The 21,907-nt window shown below is 33.9% G+C and overlaps 3 protein-coding genes across 25 annotated transcripts; 2 read left to right on the forward strand and 1 right to left on the reverse strand.

Annotated features, from left to right (window-relative positions):
* Positions 1 to 401: 401 nt before the first annotated feature.
* LOC110625176 (putative disease resistance RPP13-like protein 1) lies at positions 402 to 14,419 on the forward strand. Of its 22 annotated transcripts, none has more exons than XM_043961036.1 (9): positions 402 to 965; positions 1,923 to 1,994; positions 2,584 to 3,042; positions 5,401 to 5,493; positions 8,467 to 12,750; positions 12,902 to 12,943; positions 13,482 to 13,613; positions 13,687 to 13,748; positions 13,857 to 14,419. In XM_043961036.1, exons 4-5 carry the CDS (start codon positions 5,448 to 5,450, stop codon positions 10,122 to 10,124), a joined length of 1,704 nt encoding a protein of 567 aa, XP_043816971.1. In that variant the 5' UTR covers positions 402 to 965; positions 1,923 to 1,994; positions 2,584 to 3,042; positions 5,401 to 5,447; the 3' UTR covers positions 10,125 to 12,750; positions 12,902 to 12,943; positions 13,482 to 13,613; positions 13,687 to 13,748; positions 13,857 to 14,419. The 22 variants fall into 22 exon arrangements, with proteins under 22 accessions (XP_043816971.1, XP_043816974.1, XP_043816963.1 ...); XM_043961039.1 differs by having other exon boundaries at positions 2,630 to 3,042; XM_043961028.1 differs by lacking the exon at positions 2,584 to 3,042 and having other exon boundaries at positions 13,857 to 13,905; positions 14,034 to 14,419.
* On the forward strand, positions 10,456 to 13,895 carry LOC122721274 (putative disease resistance protein At3g14460). The gene is made up of 5 exons (XM_043960680.1): positions 10,456 to 10,568; positions 10,682 to 12,614; positions 12,708 to 12,809; positions 12,872 to 12,943; positions 13,857 to 13,895. The coding sequence occupies exons 1-5, from the start codon at positions 10,456 to 10,458 to the stop codon at positions 13,893 to 13,895; spliced, it is 2,259 nt and encodes a 752-aa protein (XP_043816615.1).
* A 1,700-nt stretch (positions 14,420 to 16,119) lies between the features above and the next one.
* Positions 16,120 to 20,690, reverse strand: LOC110624127 (ADP-ribosylation factor). Of its 2 annotated transcripts, XM_021769233.2 has the most exons (7): positions 20,478 to 20,690; positions 20,239 to 20,318; positions 18,467 to 19,486; positions 18,239 to 18,309; positions 17,984 to 18,103; positions 17,607 to 17,725; positions 16,120 to 16,482 (listed from the first exon to the last, which is right to left on the reverse strand). In XM_021769233.2, the coding sequence occupies exons 3-7, from the start codon at positions 18,621 to 18,623 to the stop codon at positions 16,392 to 16,394; spliced, it is 558 nt and encodes a 185-aa protein (XP_021624925.1). In that variant the 5' UTR covers positions 18,624 to 19,486; positions 20,239 to 20,318; positions 20,478 to 20,690; the 3' UTR covers positions 16,120 to 16,391. The 2 variants fall into 2 exon arrangements, with proteins under 2 accessions (XP_021624925.1, XP_021624924.1); XM_021769232.2 differs by lacking the exon at positions 20,239 to 20,318.
* Positions 20,691 to 21,907: the final 1,217 nt, after the last annotated feature.

Here is a 21,907-nt window from a genome sequence, read left to right on the forward strand (position 1 = left end):
AATTAATTTAATCATAATAAAAAATTGGCGGGATTCGAATGTTTGAACACTATAACCAAATAATAGATAATAAAATGAATTGTCTTTCTAATCAATGATCAACTGTTAACCCCTCAATTTAATTACCTTTAGCTGAATTTTAATTTAATTATTTATTTTACCATCTTAATTGCATTGTTTTTCTTCTTTAAAGTTTTTGGCTTACTCAAGGCAAAATCAATTTCTTCCAACAAAGATTCTCTTCTTCTCTTTTTTTATTTTAAACTATTCTTTTTATTCTATCAGTCATTTAAATTAAACAAAATTAAGGTATGTGGGATCGACACTCATTTGTCCTATCTACAAATTCTTTTAAATCAAGAAAAAGAAAATAAATTTTAAATTGATGGATTCGACGACCATGAGTTTTGAGCTTAAGAAACAATATGAAAACATGGATGCTCACACCATAATCTTTCATCTCAAGAGAATTGTTTAACTCTCAAGGTAAGAGTGAGAGGTATGAGACCTTAAGAATTGTTCAGCTGCAAGATGACGCAAGGCTCCTCAGTCTATGCCCATGGTTTGAAGATGATTGGGTTCATAGAAAAATTAGCCCAATCAGGGTTTATCAAGGACCATGATTTAAGTGTTGACTTGGTCTTAAAGGTAGCGGCTGAGCGGCGGATAACAGAAGGCACAGAATCAAGAACGAGGAGTCTTTTCGCCGCTAATGCGGCAGGACATGGGCTCGGCGGCACCAGCACCTCTCTTTACACTAGGCACATTCAATGAGCAAAAATATCAAACAAATTAAAGAAGATACAAGATTATGTAACTTCTGACAACTGCGATCTCCTCATTAGCTGCAATGTGATCCCCATATTGACTGCTAAAATCTTCCTCCTTTGTCGTTTGAGTCTGCAACATGAAGACCAAAGGCATGACTATTCGCCGAATGCACAGATTGAAAGCTTTGAAAATGGGTACGATGAATTTGTTTTTCTTTTTCTTTTTCTTTATTTTTGGAAAGCGAAGAATTTGTATTTTTTTCAGGCCTGATTGTCGTTTAATTTTGATAGTATTACTTTTTTTTTTTTTTTTGAGATTAACGAAGATGAACTATCTATATATAAAGCTAAATTGTTTATTTTGATAAAATACAGAGACTTACTAATAATTTACCCTGTAAAAAATTAGAAATTCTTAGACTCAAATGTATGGTTTCATTCGTCTTCCTACCTAATATTGTTTTCTTTTGGTTCCTTAAATTTTCCTAGAAGTGGAACTATTAGGATTTAAATTATTGACTGCTATGGTGTAGATCAGTTTGGTTTTGGTTTTAGAATTATTAGGATTTAAAATATAGAACTGAAAGTTTTACCTCAGTTCTGATTGGAAAACATTTTTATTTGAATGTGATATGAAATGATTCTTAAAATAATGAAATTTCATATTCATTCTAAAAAGCTATTTATATGCGAAATGGTATAATTTAAAATATATAATGTATTAAATTATATTAAAATTAAATTCAAATTCTCAATTGCAAGTATATGTATCCAAGCGTTGCATAAGATATTTTTTCTGTTTTATTTCCAGTTTCAAACCGAACCATGCCCGGTCTACTTCTTATAGTAGGAGTATCTTATATCAACAAACATATGTTTTTCCTTTTATTTATTTTTAAGATAAAACCGTGCATCCACAATTCTTTGTTAGTGTGGCAATCTTGGATTGATGAAGTATATAAACATTTCCTATCAGCTCAATGTGAATGTAGGAAAAAATGGATATTTTTTAAAAAAAATATTTCAACTTCCGTGTATAAATTGCAAGCAGTAGACAATTAGGTTACTGGAGTAAGTCAGTCAACTAAAAGTCTAGAAAGAAAAGTCTTTCTTTTACTGGTTACATTTCTATTTCCATACTTTGCATTTCAGAATCTTTACCAAGAAAATCCCAAGCATCAGCCTGCCTGCTCAAATTAAGCTTCTGGTCTTCTTCTGATAAAGGTATATGCATAATTTCTTTACAACATCTATAATTTGTTGTCATAAAATTTAAGCTTAATCTCATCTCCTAAGATTAATGTGTTAGGTTTGGTACTAAACTCTAGATTTTAAATCCAGATATTAGCAAATAGGTAATTCCCAAACCTATTTTCTTTCTTTACTGGCTTGTTAATTCATCACTCAGGCAAAACAAGTGTTAGTATTATGATATTCTAGTAATACTAATAACCAGTTTGAGAGTCTTCATTAACAATCAGTATATGGTATTTCAATAATTATTTTGGCCCAAATATATGTTTATATCCCGTACTATTTTAGATTAATCTATTAAACACCTAAACTAAAATTGTAACCTATTAAACACCTTGTTGAGATTTTTTCTATAAATAGTCTAGATTTGTAGTAATAATTAGGATATGATTATGTGATATAATTGGGACATAATTAGGCTATAATTAGGAAATTAATTTATTTTCTTACCTAGTATGTACTTTTGTAAGTAGTATATATACTCCAATTGGTTTGAGGGGAAATAATCAAGTATTTTCTCTCAAAGATTTTGCTTTCTTTTTCTTCTTTTCATCATCAGTTTCACGGTATCAGAGCCAAAAACTTGATTCACCTGTGAGTGGCAGATTTGCCTCCTTGCTTTGGAGACATTTTGGAAATCAATTGGTCTCACCACCTAGCCATCCTCCTCGCCAGCTTTCGATCGGCTTCCTGATGAAGCGCTGCCGTCAAAATCGGTCCCACGCGCCGCTCAAAGCAATCTGTCTCCGGTGCACATGCCGGCGCGTGAACTGTCCTCCGACGACCGTTTCATGCCGGCGACTCTTCCTCCAGCATCGTCCGATGCCGGCGACTCCAGCCTAGTAGGTCCAGTCACCTGCCCAGCCCGTCTTCACATGCCCCTTGTGAACAATAACATCAGATTTACTGTTCAAAGGCTCAGATCTTCCTTATTTGGCAGATTCAAGTCCCTATTCAGTCCCTTGTTGTTCCAGAATCTCTCTCCTCAGGTCTGAGAAGCAGAACACCCTCAATACAGGTTCTGAGACTTAAACCTTTCTTTTCAATTGCTACAGTAAAGTTGCAAAAAAGTAATAATTATGTGTCTAAGGCTGCATCCATAGAATTATGGTTTTTAAGATAGAGGTATGATGATCATTTAACAAAAAATGCCACTGATATCACTGCCACTGATAGAATCAACTGGGTTAAGATTGATACTCAACTATGTTGTCTTCTATGGCATTCGTTAGATCCAAAATTGCTTGCTTTGTTTCAGTCTTGCAAAATTTGTTGTAAAGTTTGGACTAAGGCCAAAACATTGTATACTAATGACATATAATGCATCTATAAGGTTGTGTCAGATATGGTTCACTTACAACAAATAATCATCAGGATATGGCTAGTTACTTGGGTCAAGTAGAAACTCTGAAAGCTAAATTTAATTCTCTTATGCTTTTTACTGATGATGTTGATGCGCAAGAAGAACAACGTGATAAATTCTTTATGGTTTTGACATTAATTGGATTGCAATTTGACCTTTGCTCTGTGAAAGATCAAATTTTGACTGGTTCAATTATTCCAACTTTAGAAGATGTGTCAGCTAGGCTCTTACATATTTCCCTTAGTATGAGTGACGCAATAGATATGGAATCCTCAGTTTTGGCTATGTAATAAGAGAATAAAGGACAAAGAGGAAATCGCAAAGATAAAAGGGAAGAAGTTTCATTGCTGTTATTGTGATAAGAAAGGTCACACACGGGATACATGTTGGGCATTGTATGGCTGACCACCACGGCCCAATCAACCCGATAATACTAGCAAGTCAGCAACTCATCTTGCCCAATCTAATGAAGAAGGCTTGCTTCCACAACCTACCAATAAACATCAGGAACTAGATTCAATCATTTTAACTGGAGAAGACTATAAAGAATACTTGCAGTTCCAAACAGTTAAGCAACATCTTCCATCTTCCAGCATTGCTCACTCCAGTAATTCCTTTGCTTGACTAACTAAGTCTTCACCTGTTGGTCCATGGATCCTTCACCTGTTGCTTCTGATCACATCTCTGGTAATCACAATCTTTTCTGTACTATTGTTTCACCTTCCACACTATCTAAAGTCACCTTAGCTAATGGTTCACAAACTCAAGTTAAAGGAATAGGAAAAGTACAACTTCCTTCTATTTCCTTAACTACTATCTTATTCACTCCTGCATGTCCATATAATTTAATCTCCATTAGCAAATTATCCAAAAATCTTAATTGTTCAGCAACCTTTACTGTTGATTCCGTTGTGGTGCAAGACCAGAGTACTGAGAGAATGATTGGAATAGGATCTGAGTCATAAAGATTGTACCACCTCTCCACCTCTCCAGTTGCTTTTGTTTCTACCACTTCCGCTGAGCTTATTCATAACCGTTTGGGACATTTTAGTCTTCTCAAATTGCAGAAAACCGTCCTAGTCTTTCTTCTTTGTCTTCTGTAGCATGTGAGTCATGTTAACTTGAGAAACAAACTCGAGCTTCATTTCCCAAGCGAGCCAATAACAGTGCCACCTCGATGTTTGACATTGTTCATTCATACATTTGAGGTTCAAGTCATGTCAGTACAACTTTGGGATTTCACTTTTATTGATGATTATTCTCGTTGTACTTGGCTTTTTTTAATGAAGAATCGCTTCAAGTTATTCTCCATTTTTCAAAAATTTTGTGCTAAAATACATAATTAATTTGGTGTTCGCATTAAGGTTTTGCGTAGTGATAATGCATGAGAATATCTTTCCTCCTCTTTTTCTCATTTCTTGTCTACTCAGGGTATTACTCACCAAACTTCTTGTACCTATACTCCTCAACAAAATGGTGTTACCGAGCAAAAAAATGGACATTTGATTGAAACTGCCCACACCTTACTCATACATCATAATGTTTCGCTGCGTTTTTGGGGCGAGGCGGTCTTTACTGCCCGCTACTTGTTCAACCATATGCCTTCCTATCTTGCAGCATCAGAGTCCTCATTCGGTTCTCTTTCCTAACCAGAACTCCAACCAGTTGTCTCTGCGAGTTTTTGGATGTATATGTTTTGTTTATGATCATACCCTTGGTAAAGACAAACTCCAGCCCTAATCAGTTAAATGTGTCTTTCTCGGCTATTCTTGGCCTCAAAAAGGTTACAAATGCTATGATCCCACTAACAGATATTTTATCTCTGCAGATGTCACCTTTTTTGAAACCTCTCCTTACTTTTCTTTTAGTCCAATGCACAAAACCTTTGTTCCTAGAGTTTTGCCTATACCTGCAATTCTTATCTCTCCCCCCCTCCTACACCACCTCTTCAGGTCCACATATGTTGGCCTCACCCATCTGCTACTAACAATGATACTTCTCTCCCTGATGCAGGTGCTTTTAATGACTCACCTCCAGTTCCATCATCACCTACTTCGGTCATGCCTTCAATAGCAACAGCTACTCCTCCTCTTGCTCTTTGGAAAGGTATTCGCTCTTCTCGAAATCCTCATCCCATTTATAATTTTGTGAGTTACCATTATTTGTCTCCTTCCTGTTATATTTTTGTTTTTACCATGTCTGTTGTTTCTATACCCAAGACAGTTAGAGAAGCATTGGATCATCCTGGTTGGTGTAATGCAATGGTTGAGGAGATGACTGCTCTTCATAATAATGGACCTTGGAAACTGGTCTCTTTACTACCTGGCAAGTATACTATTGGTTGTCAATGGGTTTACACAGTTAAGGTGAGACCTGATGGCAAAATTGAACGCCTTAAAGCTCGCTTCGTAGCTAAAGGTTACACACAGATTTTTGGACTTGATTACAGTGATACTTTCTCTCCGGTAGCCAAAATAGCTTCTGTTCGCCTCCTTATCTCACTTGGTGCAATTAATCACTGGACCTTTCATCAACTAGACATTAAAAATATATTTCTTCATGGTGAGCTCGTCGAAGAAATCTATAAGGAGCAACCTCTAGGGTTTGTTGCTAAGGGGGAGTCAGGTGTAGTATGTCGTCTTCGACACTCCTTGTATGGTCTAAAACAGTCTCCAAGAGCATGGTTTAGACGATTCAGCACTGTAGTTCAACAGCTTAGAATGTCTCGAAGTAATTCTGATCATTCTTTATTTTTTCGTCATAATGGCGATAGATGCATCTACTTGGTGGTCTATGTTGATGATGTTGTCATTACAGGAAATGATCATGATGGAATCTCTCAGCTTAAGCAATATTCATTCAATCATTTCCAAACTAAAAACCTAAAAAAATTAAAGTACTTCGTGGGGATTGAAGTGGTACAGTCTAAAACAGGTATTGCAATTTCTCAACAAAAATATGTTTTGGACATATTGGAAGAAACATGCACGTTAGACTGTAAACATGTGGAAACTCCCATGGATCCAAATGTCAAACTGGTTCCTGAACAGGGGGAGTCACTTAAAGATCCTACTAGATACAGAACATTAGTTGGTAAGCTCAATTATCTCAATATCACTCAACCAGATATTTCCTTTGCTGTAAGTATAGTTAGTCAATTTCTTCAAACTCCATACAGACTATAAACATGTGGAAACTCCCATGGATTCAAATGTCAAACTGGTTCCTGAATAGGGGGAGTCACTTAAAGATCCTGCTAGATACAGAAGATTAGTTGGTAAGCTCAATTATCTCAATATCACTCGACCAGATATTTCCTTTGCTGTAAGTGTGGTTAGTTAATTTCTTCAAACTCCATACAGTAGTCACTGGGATGCAGTTATTTGCATTCTTAGATATATCAAAGGAGCTCCAGAACAGGGACTACTCTATGAGGACAATGATCACTCACAAATTATTGGTTATTCTAATGCAGATTGGGCAGATTCCCCTTCAGATAGACGATCTATTTCAAGATATTGTATTGTGATTGGAGGGAATCTTATATCCTGGAAAATTAAAAAACAGGGTGTGGTTGCAAGATCAAGTGCAGAAGCAGAATATCGAACTATGGCTTTAGCAACATACAAACTCATTTGATTGAAGCAACTCCTAAAAGAATTGAGATATAGTGATACTGGCCAAATGAAGCTGATATGTGATAATCAAGCTGCCCTTCATATTGCATCAAATCCAGTTTTTCATGAGAGGACGAAGCATATAGAGGTGGATTGCCATTTTATTGGACAAAAGATTGAATCGGGATGCATTTCTACTGGCTTTGTCAACTCAAATGATCAACTAGCTGATGTTTTCTCAAAATCTCTCCGAGGTTCACAAATCGAGTATATTTGTAACAAGCTTGGAGTATATGACATGTATGCTCCAGCTTGAGGGGGGGAGTGTTGAGATTCTTTCTGTAAATAGCCTAGATTTATAGTGATAGTTAGGGATATGATTAGGCTATAATTAGGGAATTAATATATTTTCTTACATAATATGTACTCTTATAAGTAGTATATATACTGGCTTGAGGGGAATAATCAAGTATTTTATATCAAAGCTTTTGCTTTCTTCTTCTTTTCATCATCGGTTTCACACCTAAACTTATATAAATCATAATAATTAAATATAAATTAAGCATATCATTGATATTTTATCAAAAGAACTCAAATATAGTTCGAATTGTTGCTAACTGTGCGCGAAATTTTAATAATTGGACTATAAATTTTCATAAATTGATAAAATTACCCTCATATAATTTTATCAATTTATAAAAATTCAGAGTGTAATTAATAAAATTTAGAATACAATTAGCAATATATGTGATCAATTTTATTTTTTTACGATACTTTTAATATTATGACTCATTTATATTTAATTGTTATACTTTTACAAGTTTAGGTGTTGAATAAGCTATGATTTTAATTTGAGTATTCAATGGGTTAATTCCAATTAATATAAGGGTGTAATATATATCTACCTAATTAGTTTGTATTAATTTTTTAATCTATAGATTAATATGAAAAAAGATCAATTTTTTTATTAGTAAATCTTAGTTTATGTAATTTTGCTTATATGCAAATCTGAAACTAGCACTGATTATGGCAAAAGCTCCAATACATAATTTTTATATTTGTTAGGTGTTGGATGCCCCTATAGATGAATTGACTTGCTTATTGAGGATCAAATAGAGATTAGCCGGCTCAACAACTAAAACAAGCAAGCCCTTGAATTACAGATCAAAATACAAACTTGGCCCGAAAAGATTTGGAGTAAAAATAATATACGAGGCCAATAATAAAAACTATTGTAGCCTTAGGATGAATTTTTTTTTTTGGAGGGGGGGAGAGATCATTTATAGCTACATGGCTGAGCATTGTATTTATGACTTTATTATGATCATTACACTAAAGCATGAAGGTATCTATTTCCAAAGAAATTAAAATCACTTAGAAATAGCGTTTGAAAAATAAAATTTAATTGTGTATATCTAATATAAATTGACCAAAATTTGGTGAACATGATTGCATTCTACAGAGAATACATCTTGTAAGATGGAAGTTGTTGGAGAAGCTATTCTCTCTGCCCTTCTTGAGCCTTTGGTTAAAAAATTGACCTCCTCAGAATTGCTCAAGTTTGCAAGGAAAAAGCATATGGATGATGAGGTTAGGAAGTGGGAGTCAAAGTTGTTGGAAATTCACGCAGTGGTCAATGATGCAGAAGAGAAGCAAATAACAAACCCAGCTGCAGAAATATGGCTAAGCAAGCTCCGAAGCTTGGCTTATGATCTGGAGGATATACTGGATGAATTTGAAACAAAAGCTTTGCGCAGCAAGCTAAAGGCAAAATCTCAAGCGAGCACTGTTACAGCACAGAAGCAAATCCCAGTCAATTGCTATAGTCTGAAGTCAGGTGGAGCTGTATTTAATATGAAGAAAGGGTACAAGCTAAGGGAGATAACAACAAGATTGCAAGAACTTGCAACAGAGAAAAATGACTTGCACTTGAGAACAAGTGAGGAAGGAAGGTCCAACAAAGCAAATGAAAGAGTGCCAACAACATCCTTGTTGAAGGAATGCAATGTTTATGGGAGGGAAAAGGATAAGGAGGCTATACTTCAATTGTTAATGAGTGATGAAGCAAGTGATTCTCGATTCATGGTGATTCCCATAATTGGAATGGGAGGTGTTGGTAAAACAACACTTGCTCAACTCATTTACAATGACAAGGGAGTGCAGTTTGGTTATAAATCATGGGTTTGTGTTTCTAATGATTTTGACATCCTCAAGATAACCAAAACAATTCTACATTGTGAAAATTGTGAAGCTAGTGACTTAAATTCACTTCAAGTGCGATTGAAGGAGAGGTTATCTGGAAAGAGGTTTTTGATTGTTCTAGATGACGTTTGGAGTGAGAAGTATGAGGAATGGACTGCCCTTTGTAGTCCTTTCACTTCAGGCGCACCAGGAAGTAGAATCATTGTCACAACTCGTAATGAAGGAGTTGCAAAACTAGTGGGTTCTGTTGATCCATACCCATTAAAGGAGCTGTCACATGATAATTGTTTGTCTTTATTCACCCAACATGCCTTAGAAGCAAAAAATTTTGATGCGCACCCCGAGTTGGCAAAGATTGGACAAGCAATAGTTAAGAAGTGCAAGGGATTGCCTTTGGCAGCGAAAACTCTTGGAGGCCTCCTACGTGGGAAACAAAGTTTTAAAGAGTGGAAATATATATTGAATAGTGAGATATGGGATATACCAGAAGAGAAAAGTGGCATCCTTCCCGCTTTAAGATTGAGCTACTATCATCTTCCCTCCTATTTGAAGCGATGTTTTGTGTATTGTGCAATTTTTCCAAATGATTATGAATTTGATAAGAGTGAGTTAGCTTTATTGTGGATGGCAGAGGGCTTTTTGCATCAGCCACATATGAAGGATGTGGGTTACAAATATTTTGATGACTTATTATCAAGATCCTTCTTTCAACAATCCATGAATGACAAATCACGATATGTTATGCATGATTTAGTGAGTGATCTGGCTCGATTTGTTGGAAGAGAACTATGTTTTCAGTTGGATGATAAGTCAGAAGCTGAAACATCATATGCAGAGATTCGCCATTCATCATTCAGTAGTCATTACAATGATATTGCACAAAGGTTTGAAGTTTTCTACAAAATGAAGAATTTGTGAACCTTCTTAGCATTACCTTATGAATTATATGGGAATTTAAGTAGTAAGGTTTTGGATGATTTGGTGCCAAAACTAAAATGCTTAAGGGTTTTGTCACTGGCAAGCTATTTTCTGCTAGAGTTGCCTAGCTCTATTGGTGCACTGATTCATCTTCGGTACCTTGATTTGTCTGACTGGTATTGAAAGGTTACCTGAGTCAATAACTGAACTCTTCAACTTGCAGACATTAAGACTGTATGGGTGCGAGAGACTTATTAAGTGTCCTGTAGGTATCAGCAACCTGGTCAACTTATGTTACCTTGATATTAGCGGTACAGATAGTTTGCAAGAGATGCCACCACATATGGGTAATTTGAAAAATCTCTCTGTGCTGCCTAAGTTTATTGTTGGAGAAGGCAACGGAGTTGAGATAAAAGAGTTGATGAAATTGCCAGATCTACAAGGGCATCTTCATATCTTGGGGCTGCATAATGTGGAAAATGTTCAAAATCTTGCTATGCCAATTTGAAGGGAAAACAGGGCCTTCGTGTATTAACCTAAGAATGGGATTATTTCAGTGGCTCAAGAAATGAAAGATATGAATTGCAAGTCCTGAACACACTGCGGCCCCATCAAAATCTGGAGAAGCTCTATATTGACGGCTATGGTGGTACGAAATTTTCATTGTGGATAGAGGATTCTGCATTCATTAACATTGTAGAGTTAAATCTTCGAAATTGTCATAGAATCACATCTCTACCACCGCTCAGACAACTGCCCTTACTTCGGTACTTAAGGATACAAGGAATGGATGAAGTAAAGACAGTGGGTGTTGAGTTTTGTGGCAATGGATCTCTTTTCAAGGCTTTTCCATCATTAGAGACTCTATACATAGGGAACATGCCAGAGTGGGAGCAATGGTCTTGGTCTATCGGTGACCATGAAGAGACTGCAGGAAAATATCCAAATCTTCGAGAGCTTACGATAAGCAATTGTCCCAAGTTGATTGGAAAATTACCCAGGTGCCTTCTTTCTCTTGAAACACTTTGTATAGACTGTTGTCCACGCTTAGAAGATTTACCTGAAATGCTTCCGGCTCTTTGTGAACTGGATGTTGATGATTGTCGAGAGGTGGTTTTTAAAAGTGTGTCTGATCTCACCTCACTCACTACCTTAAACATTCAGGGAATTCCAGGCCTTATAAGTTTAGATGACGTGCTTATACAGGCATTGGTATCACTTAAACATCTGAAGATTGTATGTTGTGAGGAACTGAGATACTTGTGGAGAAACGGAACCAGTTTAAGCAAATTGTCTTCTTTGAACAGCTTAGAAATTTCTGGATGCCCACAGCTAGTATCATTGGTGGGGGAGAAGATGGACTTCTACCTTTCCAGTCTTGAAACTTTGCAGATAGGAACTTGTGATAACCTGGAGCAGCTACCACATGATATGGGCGGCCTCACATCTCTAAAGAACTTGGAGACTGATGATTGCAAATCACTTGTGTCATTGTTAAAGAGAGAGGAAGTGCTTTTACCTTGCAATCTTGAAAATTTGCTGATAACGAGATGTTGGAACCTGGAGAAGCTTCCAAATAACCTTGGCAACCTTGCATGTCTCAAAAATTTTGAAATCTATGATTGCCCAAAACTTGTGTCAATTCCAGCTACAGGTTTGCCATCTAATCTTAAAAGTCTTAAGATTTTTGCCTGTAATTCTCTGGAGTACCTGCCTGAGACATCTCATCTTGAGAAGTTTGAAATCTCCAATTCTCTGGGTTACCTCACATCTCTAAGTCCCTTTACTCCCCGCTTTCAAAACTGGGATTCACAGAAGAGACTTGAAATTTACAATTGTTCGAAGCAGTTATTAGAGTGCCTGCACGGGAAGATTGTTCATCTTACTTATTTGGAATTGATAGACTGTCCTGCGTTGGAGTCATTCTCTGACAGGGGATTATACATCCCCACTCTTACTTCTTTTACCATTCAGAATTGTGAGAATTTGAAGTTTCTGCCTAATCAGATGCAAATCCTCACCTCTCTTCAGAACTTAGAGATTAATAACTGTGGTATATATTCCTTTCCAGAAGAAGGTTTGCCCTCAAATCTAATCAAACTTTACATCAATGATTGCAATAATCTGACACAACCAATGTCAGAGTGGGGACTCCATGCACTTACATCTCTTAGAGAATTTGAAATCTATGGTTATTGTACAGAAGTGGTTGCTTTTCCAGATGATGAGGGACTGTTGCTTCCTGCTTCTCTAATCCATCTTTGCATTGGAAGATTCAAGAATTTGAAATCCATATCCAGAGGCCTTCACAATCTATCCTTTCTGAGAACATTATACATTTCTAACTGCCCTAAACTCCGCTTCTTGCCAAAGGAAGGTTTCCCTGCCACACTTGAAGACATAGAAATCCGCAGCTGCCATCTTCTGAGTAAAAGGCTAAATCAGAAAGGAGACTGTTGGCCCCTAATTGTCCATATTCCCCATGTTGAGGTAGATGGTGCTCGCATCCATGCAATGAAAAGGGAAGAAGAAAATCACTTGTTGCATTTCAATTGGCTTTGATGAACTATGGATGATTAGCAGTTACTGGCACCAAAAAATGTGAAGCACTCGGCGTTTCTTGCTTGTATGTTTTTCTATTTATTGCTTTCTTTTTACGGATTACTTGACCAGGATTTTCTTATGGTGTGCTTGACCTTTCTCAGCTTATCATTTACATTGTGTAAGGTTTCTTCGTGCTTCACTAGCTATTGACAAATAGGCTGTATTTCGTGCAGAAGTTGCAAAATGAAGTTCTGTGTCAAAGTTGTGGTCACCTGGTAATCTTATATTCTCTGTTTTTTCCTGTTTTGATTTATAGATATTTTCTTAATTCTCTTAATTATGATACATGCTTTGTTAATTGTTATTGCACTATTGAATTCTGGTCTCCAGTTCTACTGTTTAATGTGCGCTTTAAGGGGACCTTGAGAAGTATATCTTGAATGATTATGGTTGATGCATTTGCATATGCATACACTTTAGAATCTCATGGAAAGGAATAAACAGAACCTCATAACTCTTTTCAACAGTAAGCAGCAATGCAACAGTGAAATTTCAGATCACTACCTTCCGAATATGTTTCTCTTGGACCCTTGGCATGAGAATTTGATACGAATATTTAGTTTCAGAGACACAAAGACACTATTGTTATTGATTTGAAGATAATATCCTGAATTATATTTCTTGAATGGATAATTTGCTCTGCATGCCTATTTGTGTTGCTTTTGTGAAGTCTAGTAATGAATAAATAGTTTTTCTTTTTTGGGGTTACTCATCTTAACTTGCTTCACAACAGTGATTAGTTGTTTCCTCCAGATAAAGATCGAACTCCTTTGGGGTTGAAAGGCATACAAATCCACACCACAACCTCATCGAGTAGTCATGAGAATTGCATATTTGGACATTTCCTAAGCTTCTTGTCTGGATAAGCTGATGTATTTCATCAAGGTAGGCCCATTCATGTAACTCTAATGTAATAATATCCATTAAGTGTGTGTCTTAATACATTTTGTCCATGCAGTTAGGAAGGAAGAAAAGGGAAGTTGGTGATCTTCTGTAATCAAACATTCAACTCTTTACATGGTTCGTCTCTTTCTAGTAATAATTTGCTTCTGTTATTGCACATGCAATTTGGCATTAGTTGCTGGTGTGTCATAATTTTAACAGACTGACCTGATTTTTTGTTTGCAGGCAAGTTTGACATTTCTAAGCAATGAAGACTGGCTTTAATGAGGTAGATGTAAGCATAAATCTCTTTTGTTCTGAATGCTTGACCGCTATCCTTGTGCTTGAGAATTATGTTCTATGTAGTGACATAGGCACCGTGTGGCATTGTTTTGTCTAAACAAGTATACTATGATGTCCCAGAGACAGATTCCAAGGAAAGGAAATGATACTGCCATTGATTAGATGGATAATATTTCACTGAATCTTAACCAAGCTTACAAGGTGACAACTATCATCGGAGTGCTGTCTTCTATTTGCCCATTTTTTATTCTGCAATAAGCTTTCGGTCCAAAGGTAAATACCATTTTCTCTACAAAATTTAAGCTAAATTTCGTCATTAACTTTTTGGCAAGAGCAAGAGAAGTGACATGATTGGCTAGTCGGCTACACAAACACAGCAGAAATCAATTGTACTTTTGCCAATCTATTTTAAGAACTCTCAGATGGTATTAGGTTAGTTTGGTATAAACTTTTTTGTAACAAAGCTCAACGTTCATGTTTGATATGCAAATACATTTTGATTTTCATGTTTTTTTCTTTTCTTTTCATGAGTGGTCTTGCGGTTGAAATGGGAAACAAAATTCATTACTTCTGTGTTTATGCTTGCATAACATTGTCAAGCCTCTAGTTAAAAAATTGAGAAAAGCAAATATAGATGATGAGCTTGAGAAGTGGGAGTAAAAGTTGCTAGAGATCATGCAGTAATCAAGAATGCAGAAGAAAGCAAATGAAAAACCCAAATTTGCTGCTATAGCCAACGGCAACCTTATGCTATTCTGGCTTGCCACGAGCAAATGTGTCTGAATAATCCACTTTGTCTTGTCTTTTGTTTTATCTATAGTACTATAAAGGATGAATATTGATTTTGTAAACCCAGTTTACACCCATTATCTTCTGATTTGGTGGCAATGTCAACAAGCTTCCAAGTTGAGTTTTGTATCTCATCTCCTCTTGCATAGCTTTTCTCAAACCAAACATCAATTACTGCCTCCGTATAACAAGTTGGCTGTAATTCTGCTATGCTGCGTCTCTCACAAGTGGAGTGACTACTATTTAGTTCAAACCGGAAAACTCAATATAATTTAAAATTTTGATTCAGTTTTTATAATTAATTTTAAATTTTGATAATTTTATCTGATCGGTTTGATTTTAATCGGAACCAAACTGACTGCTTTTCCATTAGATTTAAATAATTTTATTTATTGAGTTCAAATTATAGTAGAGTTCATAAAATAACGAGATATTGAGGTCCAGTTAAATAATGCATGCAAAATCAGTCCAAAATCAATTTTTGACCGCAACAAATTGAATCAAATGGAATTGATGCAATTCATTTCTCTTTCGTGCGATTTAATTTAATTTTCATATTTCAAGAATTTTCATATTTCGATTTTAATTAGTTTTGTTTGATGAACCGAACCGATTGATGCTCTTATCTACCCATAAGTTACAATAATAGCTCTATTTCATCTGATAGCAACATCAAAATTACCATTTTCTGATAGATTGGCTTTTAGAAAAGTGCATGCAAACTAAGGATGATAGTGGGCAAGGTACCGCAAAATTATATTAACAAAATCCGCTCCAAATGCAATTAAAATTTACTCAACCCAATTATTATTACCGAATGTGGACACATTTAATTTTATAATTTTTAATTTAATAATTATATAAAATATAATTGAAGGATTAATTTATATTTAATAATTAAATAAAATATCTACAGTATATTTACTATATATATAATGTGTAAAAAATATAAATATTATTATAAAAACAAATACAATATATTTAGTTATTTATGTATATACTCCAACCAAACCTAATAAGGATATTATTCAAAATCTACTCGATAATAAGCTATCCAAATCTTATACCTGCAAAAACCCGATCCAATAGATGTTACTTGAGTAACTTGGCCACCATTTATTTACTAAAAAATATTTTTTACATTTTTCCATGTTCGTAAGATTAAAAAAATTGATAACTTAATTTTAAAAAATTAAATTATTTTAAAAAAATAATTTTTTTAAAAGAAAAGTTATTTTTCGAACTTCAAAGATTTTATGATTATGTATATAAATTTATTAATTTTTTTTTAAATCACAACTAAAAAATGTAAAAGAAGGTTATTTTCTTAAAAAATCTTTTATTTTCACGAAAAAATGTTTTTTAAATAACGGAGCAAAGCATCATAAGCATTTTTTTTCACCTTTGAAAGGGGAAGTGAATCCAATAACAAGATCCACCATTATACTCAACACATCCACAAATAAACAAAGCTTCCTCCCCTCTTCTTAAAGTGAAAAATAGTACTGCAATTTCACAAATAACAAGATTCACCAGAATGATTGATCACCAACCCCTCCCTATCAGAGCAGCACTTGAAAATTTGCATTGCGATTCCAGTGAAGCATCCACCATTATATATATATATATACATATACAGTGGGAATTATGCCACAGAATGATTGTCTCACAAAGAGTCATGTTCTTACATCATGTTGCCTTGTTAGCGATATTGTTGGCTAGCCAAGCTAGACCCTCATAGAGTCCTTGTCCAGCCAAGGCAGAACAACTCTGGATGTACCTGAACAAATATTTTACACATAAACTACCAGTCAAAATAATCATTTTTCTTTTCTCTTCTCTTGTGGCACATCAAAAAAATTGAAAAGAGAGAGGCATTGCATGCCTAAACTCCTGCATCACAAGGCAGGCACAAATACCGGTCCATGGTATCCAAAAAAAAAAAAGGAAGGAAGGGTTAAAAGGGAGCTTCTCCAAAGTTCTCCAAAACTTTTCAAGTTCAAGCAACCACTTTTGCATGATTTTACATAAATTCATTTAAAATTTTTTCTTGCAAAATGAATCATGTCAAACGAAGAGTTGTTAGACCCAAATTGCTCTACTCAATAAATATGATAAATTACTTTCCGTCCTCAAATTGTGTTCAAATTAATTTATATGTGCATCTGTTTTTAAAACTCAATAACCCAAATCCCCTATTTCACCTCTATTAAATTGAGAGTCCCTCCATCCATGTTTGAATGCTATTTTTCAGTTTGATAAACTAAAAATATGGGGATTAAGTTATTTATATTTGAAAAATCGAGGAATATAAGTGTTCATTTTGTCATAATCTAAGGATTAAAAAGTAGTATACCTTCGAAGGTATTTTGGTAATTTCTCAAAAAATAATAGAAAGTTGATGGAAAATTGGATGCGGAGACCTCAATTTACTAGATTGGACATACATGGACTAAACTTTTGAGTTTTAAAAATAGAGGGACATATATATTAGTTTTGACATATTTTAAAGACAAAAAATAATTTACCGCAATAAATAGTACCTAATTGTTTGGAAGGAGATAGAGTAAAGATTTTCCAAGATATACTTTTATAAGGTAAGGTTTTTCATGATTTTTAAACCTTAATAATTTTTTGTTTAGGAGGAAGAGAAAATTTTCTAAGGTATTTGAAAATTTTCAAAATAAAACCTTTTAAATCCACCAATTTGGTAGGTTGTGAAATTGAAAGGTTTTAAAAAAACTCAACAAGCATAACTTTAAAAACCTCCATTCTCTCAAACACAGGTTCAAGATTTTTAAATCTTGAAAAACCTCCAATTACTTTAAAAAATCTCCTCCTGAACAAAGGCTAAGAGACTCAGGAATCAAACAGATGAAATTAGATGAGGGTGTTGTTATTTACCAGCAATGTTGGCGAAGAGCATGGAGCCCAAGTTTATCTGCAACCTCATCAACACGCATAGCATCCTGAATATCTTGCTTGTTGGCAAATACAAGTATTGTTGCATCCCTTAGCTCACTCTGTAAAAACCATATAGATTAAAATGTGATTCTTAATACATTAGTAAATGAATCGAAATCAACAGAATTTCAAGACAATGACTGATTAGATATACTGAAATTACAGGACATAGTTAAAGAGCCTAAGAGAAAATGGTGATCCAGTTGCAACAGTCTTTAATTTTCAAACGTTCTTTTTTTTTTTTTATTCTTTCCTTTGCCTTGCAGTGGAAGGCATTATTCAATATGAAGACAAGAACAAATGTAGAGATTACTAACATCACCTAAAATCTGATGCAGCTCATTGCGTGCTTCTGAGATTCTATCTCTATCGTTGCTATCCACGACGAAGATTAGTCCTTCAATGTTCTTTAAGTAATGTTTCCATAAAGGCCTAATCTGTTTTGCATCAGATAAAAAAATAATAATAAAAATAAAAATAAAATCTTAATTGCATATAACAGATCTCTATATTCCTTGAGTTAGTTCAATTTTTCCAATGCATGAACAAGAAATTTATCCAAATCTTAGTACCTTTTTTTGTCCTCCTACATCCCAAACGCTAAAGCTTATGTTTTTGTAGTCCACTGTCTCAACATTGAAGCCTGTTCAATTAAACAAACTTCGCAGTATATCAAGAATCTCAAAGAAAAGGCCAGAAGCGCAGAGAAAATTAAACTACAGGAAGAAGCAAAATGAAATTAATCAAGATCAACTAAGAATTCTTTGAAGCCATGTATAGAGTTTATTGAGGGTAGATACCAATTGTGGGAACCGTTGAAACCATTTCTCCTAGCTTCAGCTTGTATAAAATGGTTGTCTTCCCAGATGCATCTAGCCCCACCATCAAAATCCTGACTTTACACTTTGCAAGAAACTGTTTTGCAAGCCGTGATACGATTTTGCCCATAGCAACCATTAGTTAAACTCCAGAAACAAAACACTGTTCATGGAAGAAAATGCAAAAAGAGAAAGCAATCTATCTGCAACTGAGGAATATAAGTTCATATTTATAGAAACCTGGAAGAAAGAATTTGATCAATATGAAAAGCGCAATTCAAAATAGCATGGTAAAGGAGATCTTCTTGTGCTTAAAGTGAATATCAGGTATTGCACTTTCACATGGAAAAAGCTAAGAGAATAAATTCTCAAGAAGTAAAGAATGATTTTTCTTTGTTTTGTTCCTCTTATTTCTTAGCAGTCGCTACAATTTCAAATAGATTCTGTTCAATAGTTGCCAGGAATCCAATAATATAATTAGAGAGAGAGAGAGAGAGAGAGAGACTTTACTCAGCACTCACAATTATGCTTCCTTATCCAGCAAATTTGTTTATCATAAGATTATTGTAACTCAATCTAATGAGATTCTGACATAATCAAAATAATAGCAGCAGTTGATTCTCAAAGCTAATCAAATGTCTTCTTCATATCCTGTCTATTCAGATATTAAACAATTCCCAGAATCATATAGAAGCTCTAATTGAACTACATTACAGTGAACACAGCACCATAGAAAGAAAGGGGTCACAGAGACTATATTTTCCATCATTTTACATTCTCGAGTATTGCTCCGTTCTTGACTGTAAGACAAATTACAACTAGCCATCAACAAAAATGTAAACTTAAAGATCTTTTGAATCACAACTTTACAAACACTGAAACCCAACAAGAAGTGTAGGACCAATTCTTAGGGCTGGCTGGAAGGAAAATAGCTGTCAAAACACCCACTGATCCCGTTATTGCCAATGTTAATGTACGTAGTGATGTTGAAAGCCCAAAATTCTGCAAAAACAAATTGTACATAAATTTGAAAAGATATTGCTCATAAAAATAGAGAATATTATGTGCAAATGCAAAATGCATATGATGAGCAAGTGCAAGGGGAGACAGAAAACATCATGGTAAGTTGTGACATAAATCAATGACACAGTAAACAACTATTTTTTAAAACAGTAATAATAAAAATCCTTTACTTTGCCATAAAACAGAGGAAAAGATTTAGAACATCACTGCTGTAATTCAGAAAGTCCAATTGTAGCGTTTTCAAAAATATCATTTTCTGGCAAAACTTCTTGACAATCAGTGTTGAAGCTCTACATACCAGGCTCCATTAGGTCTAAAAAAAAAAACAAAAACAAAGACCAAAGGTTGGATGTGATAGACATGAATTCTACAGGGTTCATTTAAGTAAATTTTCATGTCTACTCCCCTTCCTGCACTTCTTTTCCCAAAATCACAATAATCATAATTGGAGCAACTAACAAATTACACCAAAAGGAAAGATGATAATGAAATGATTAGATTTAACCCAGTTGCAATTAATCCTAAAACGGAAACAATGAACCAAAATGAACAAGTGCTATGGAAGAAGGATTAGGAATTATTGACAAAAAAAAATCAGTGTTAAAACCTAAACGCAAGTAAAAACCATCTAGCTTCAAAGTTGCCACCAAGGTAGGTTTGCTCAACTATTAACACCAAGCACGCAAGAAAGAGAAATAAAAAATTTGAAAAAAAAAAAAAACAACGGTTACCCTCTTGACAATTGAAGCCATTTTTATATATGTTGCAATCGGATTCAGAGCAAAAACATGTGCATTCCTTATGCATCACACTGTAAAGGGAAGTAAATATAGACAACAATCATGCAATCCAATCCACTTCAACGACCTACCCATTAATTGGAATTTAAAACCAATGCACAATTAAAGAATGACAGTGCTTCATTGAATCAATAAGAAAGATGCAAAAAATGAATGATGATGTATCTTACAGAGAGATCCGGGCGGCAAAATTGTCCCACTTTTAACAAAACTTGAAGTCTTGTTGCAGAGCTAACAGCACAAACATCTGCAACATGATTTCGGCAAAGCTTGAACAAAAAGAAATCTATGAATCATAAAACCTGTAAAAGATAGCGAGGAGAAAGAAAGTAAAGCGGATGGAGAGGGAGAGAGAGCAGATTTGAGCTACAGCCATGGTTGAAGGCGAGAGAAATACGTGTGGCACTGCCCTTTATTTAATGGAATTTATTTTCTGTTATGCCTGTTAATTTTTGCCACGTGTTATTATTCATGTGGACCATGGTGTAAAATAAGATTTATACCTAGATAAAACTCATATTTCATCCATTAATATAATAATATTTTTTGTTAATAATAAAATTATTAATTAATTATGCTAAATGCAATTTAGATTTACACTAATTATTGTAGTAGAAAATTTATACTAAAATTTTCAAAAACCTTCCATATTTGGTGAGTTAGAAGATTTTTAATTCTTCAAATACCTTTAAAAATTTTATTTCTTTTTTAAATAATAAAAAATTATTAAAATTTAAAAACTATGAAAAACTTTTTCTTATAAAATCATATGGTAGAAAATCTTAATTTACTCTAATCCTACCTCCTCCCAAATATAGCTCTGTCATTATCACTGCATCTACTTTTCTTTGCTTGTGTTTTATATTTTAAAATTAAAAAAAAATAATAATATAAGTGATATTTTATTAAGGGGCTTTTTGAGTTTTTAGGGTTTAAAAAACATTTAACCTTTTAAGTTTCACTCAAAACTATGTGCCAAATAGTAAGGCGCTAGGCGGCCGCCACTGTCATTCAGGTGTCTCTTTTTTTTTTCATTAAAAAAAATTAATGACTTGATGCGGTAACGACAACAAATTTAATATTAAATATTTTTTATATAAATTAGTGATTAAAATATATAAAATTAAATAAATTTAAATTTTATTTGAATAATAATAATTAAATTTAAATAATTTAAATTAATTTTTAATTAAATTCAAAATAAATTTAAATATTACTAAAATAAATTAAATTCGTATTCAAATAATTTAGATTAATAAATTAAAATATACTATTATTAATAAAATTAAATAGTTTTATAATAAAATAATAAAACATATTTTATTATAATATATAATAGATTAAATATATTTTTTAATAAAATTAAATGTAATATAAAATATATTTAGTATTATATTATACAATATAAATTTATTGTATATAAAATAAATGAAACAGTATCCTTTATTAATAATATTTTTTAATTGTTGTCGTATTGAAATTAAATAGCACTCAGAATAATTTTTTTTTTATAAATTTACAAAATTTTTTAATATTTTTTATTTTTATAATATAATATTAAAAATAATTTTAATATTGCTAAGTGGTCTGCTGCATGACA

This window comes from Manihot esculenta, chromosome 10 (assembly GCF_001659605.2).
Source record: "Manihot esculenta cultivar AM560-2 chromosome 10, M.esculenta_v8, whole genome shotgun sequence".
Classification (NCBI taxonomy): Eukaryota; Viridiplantae; Streptophyta; class Magnoliopsida; order Malpighiales; family Euphorbiaceae; genus Manihot; species Manihot esculenta.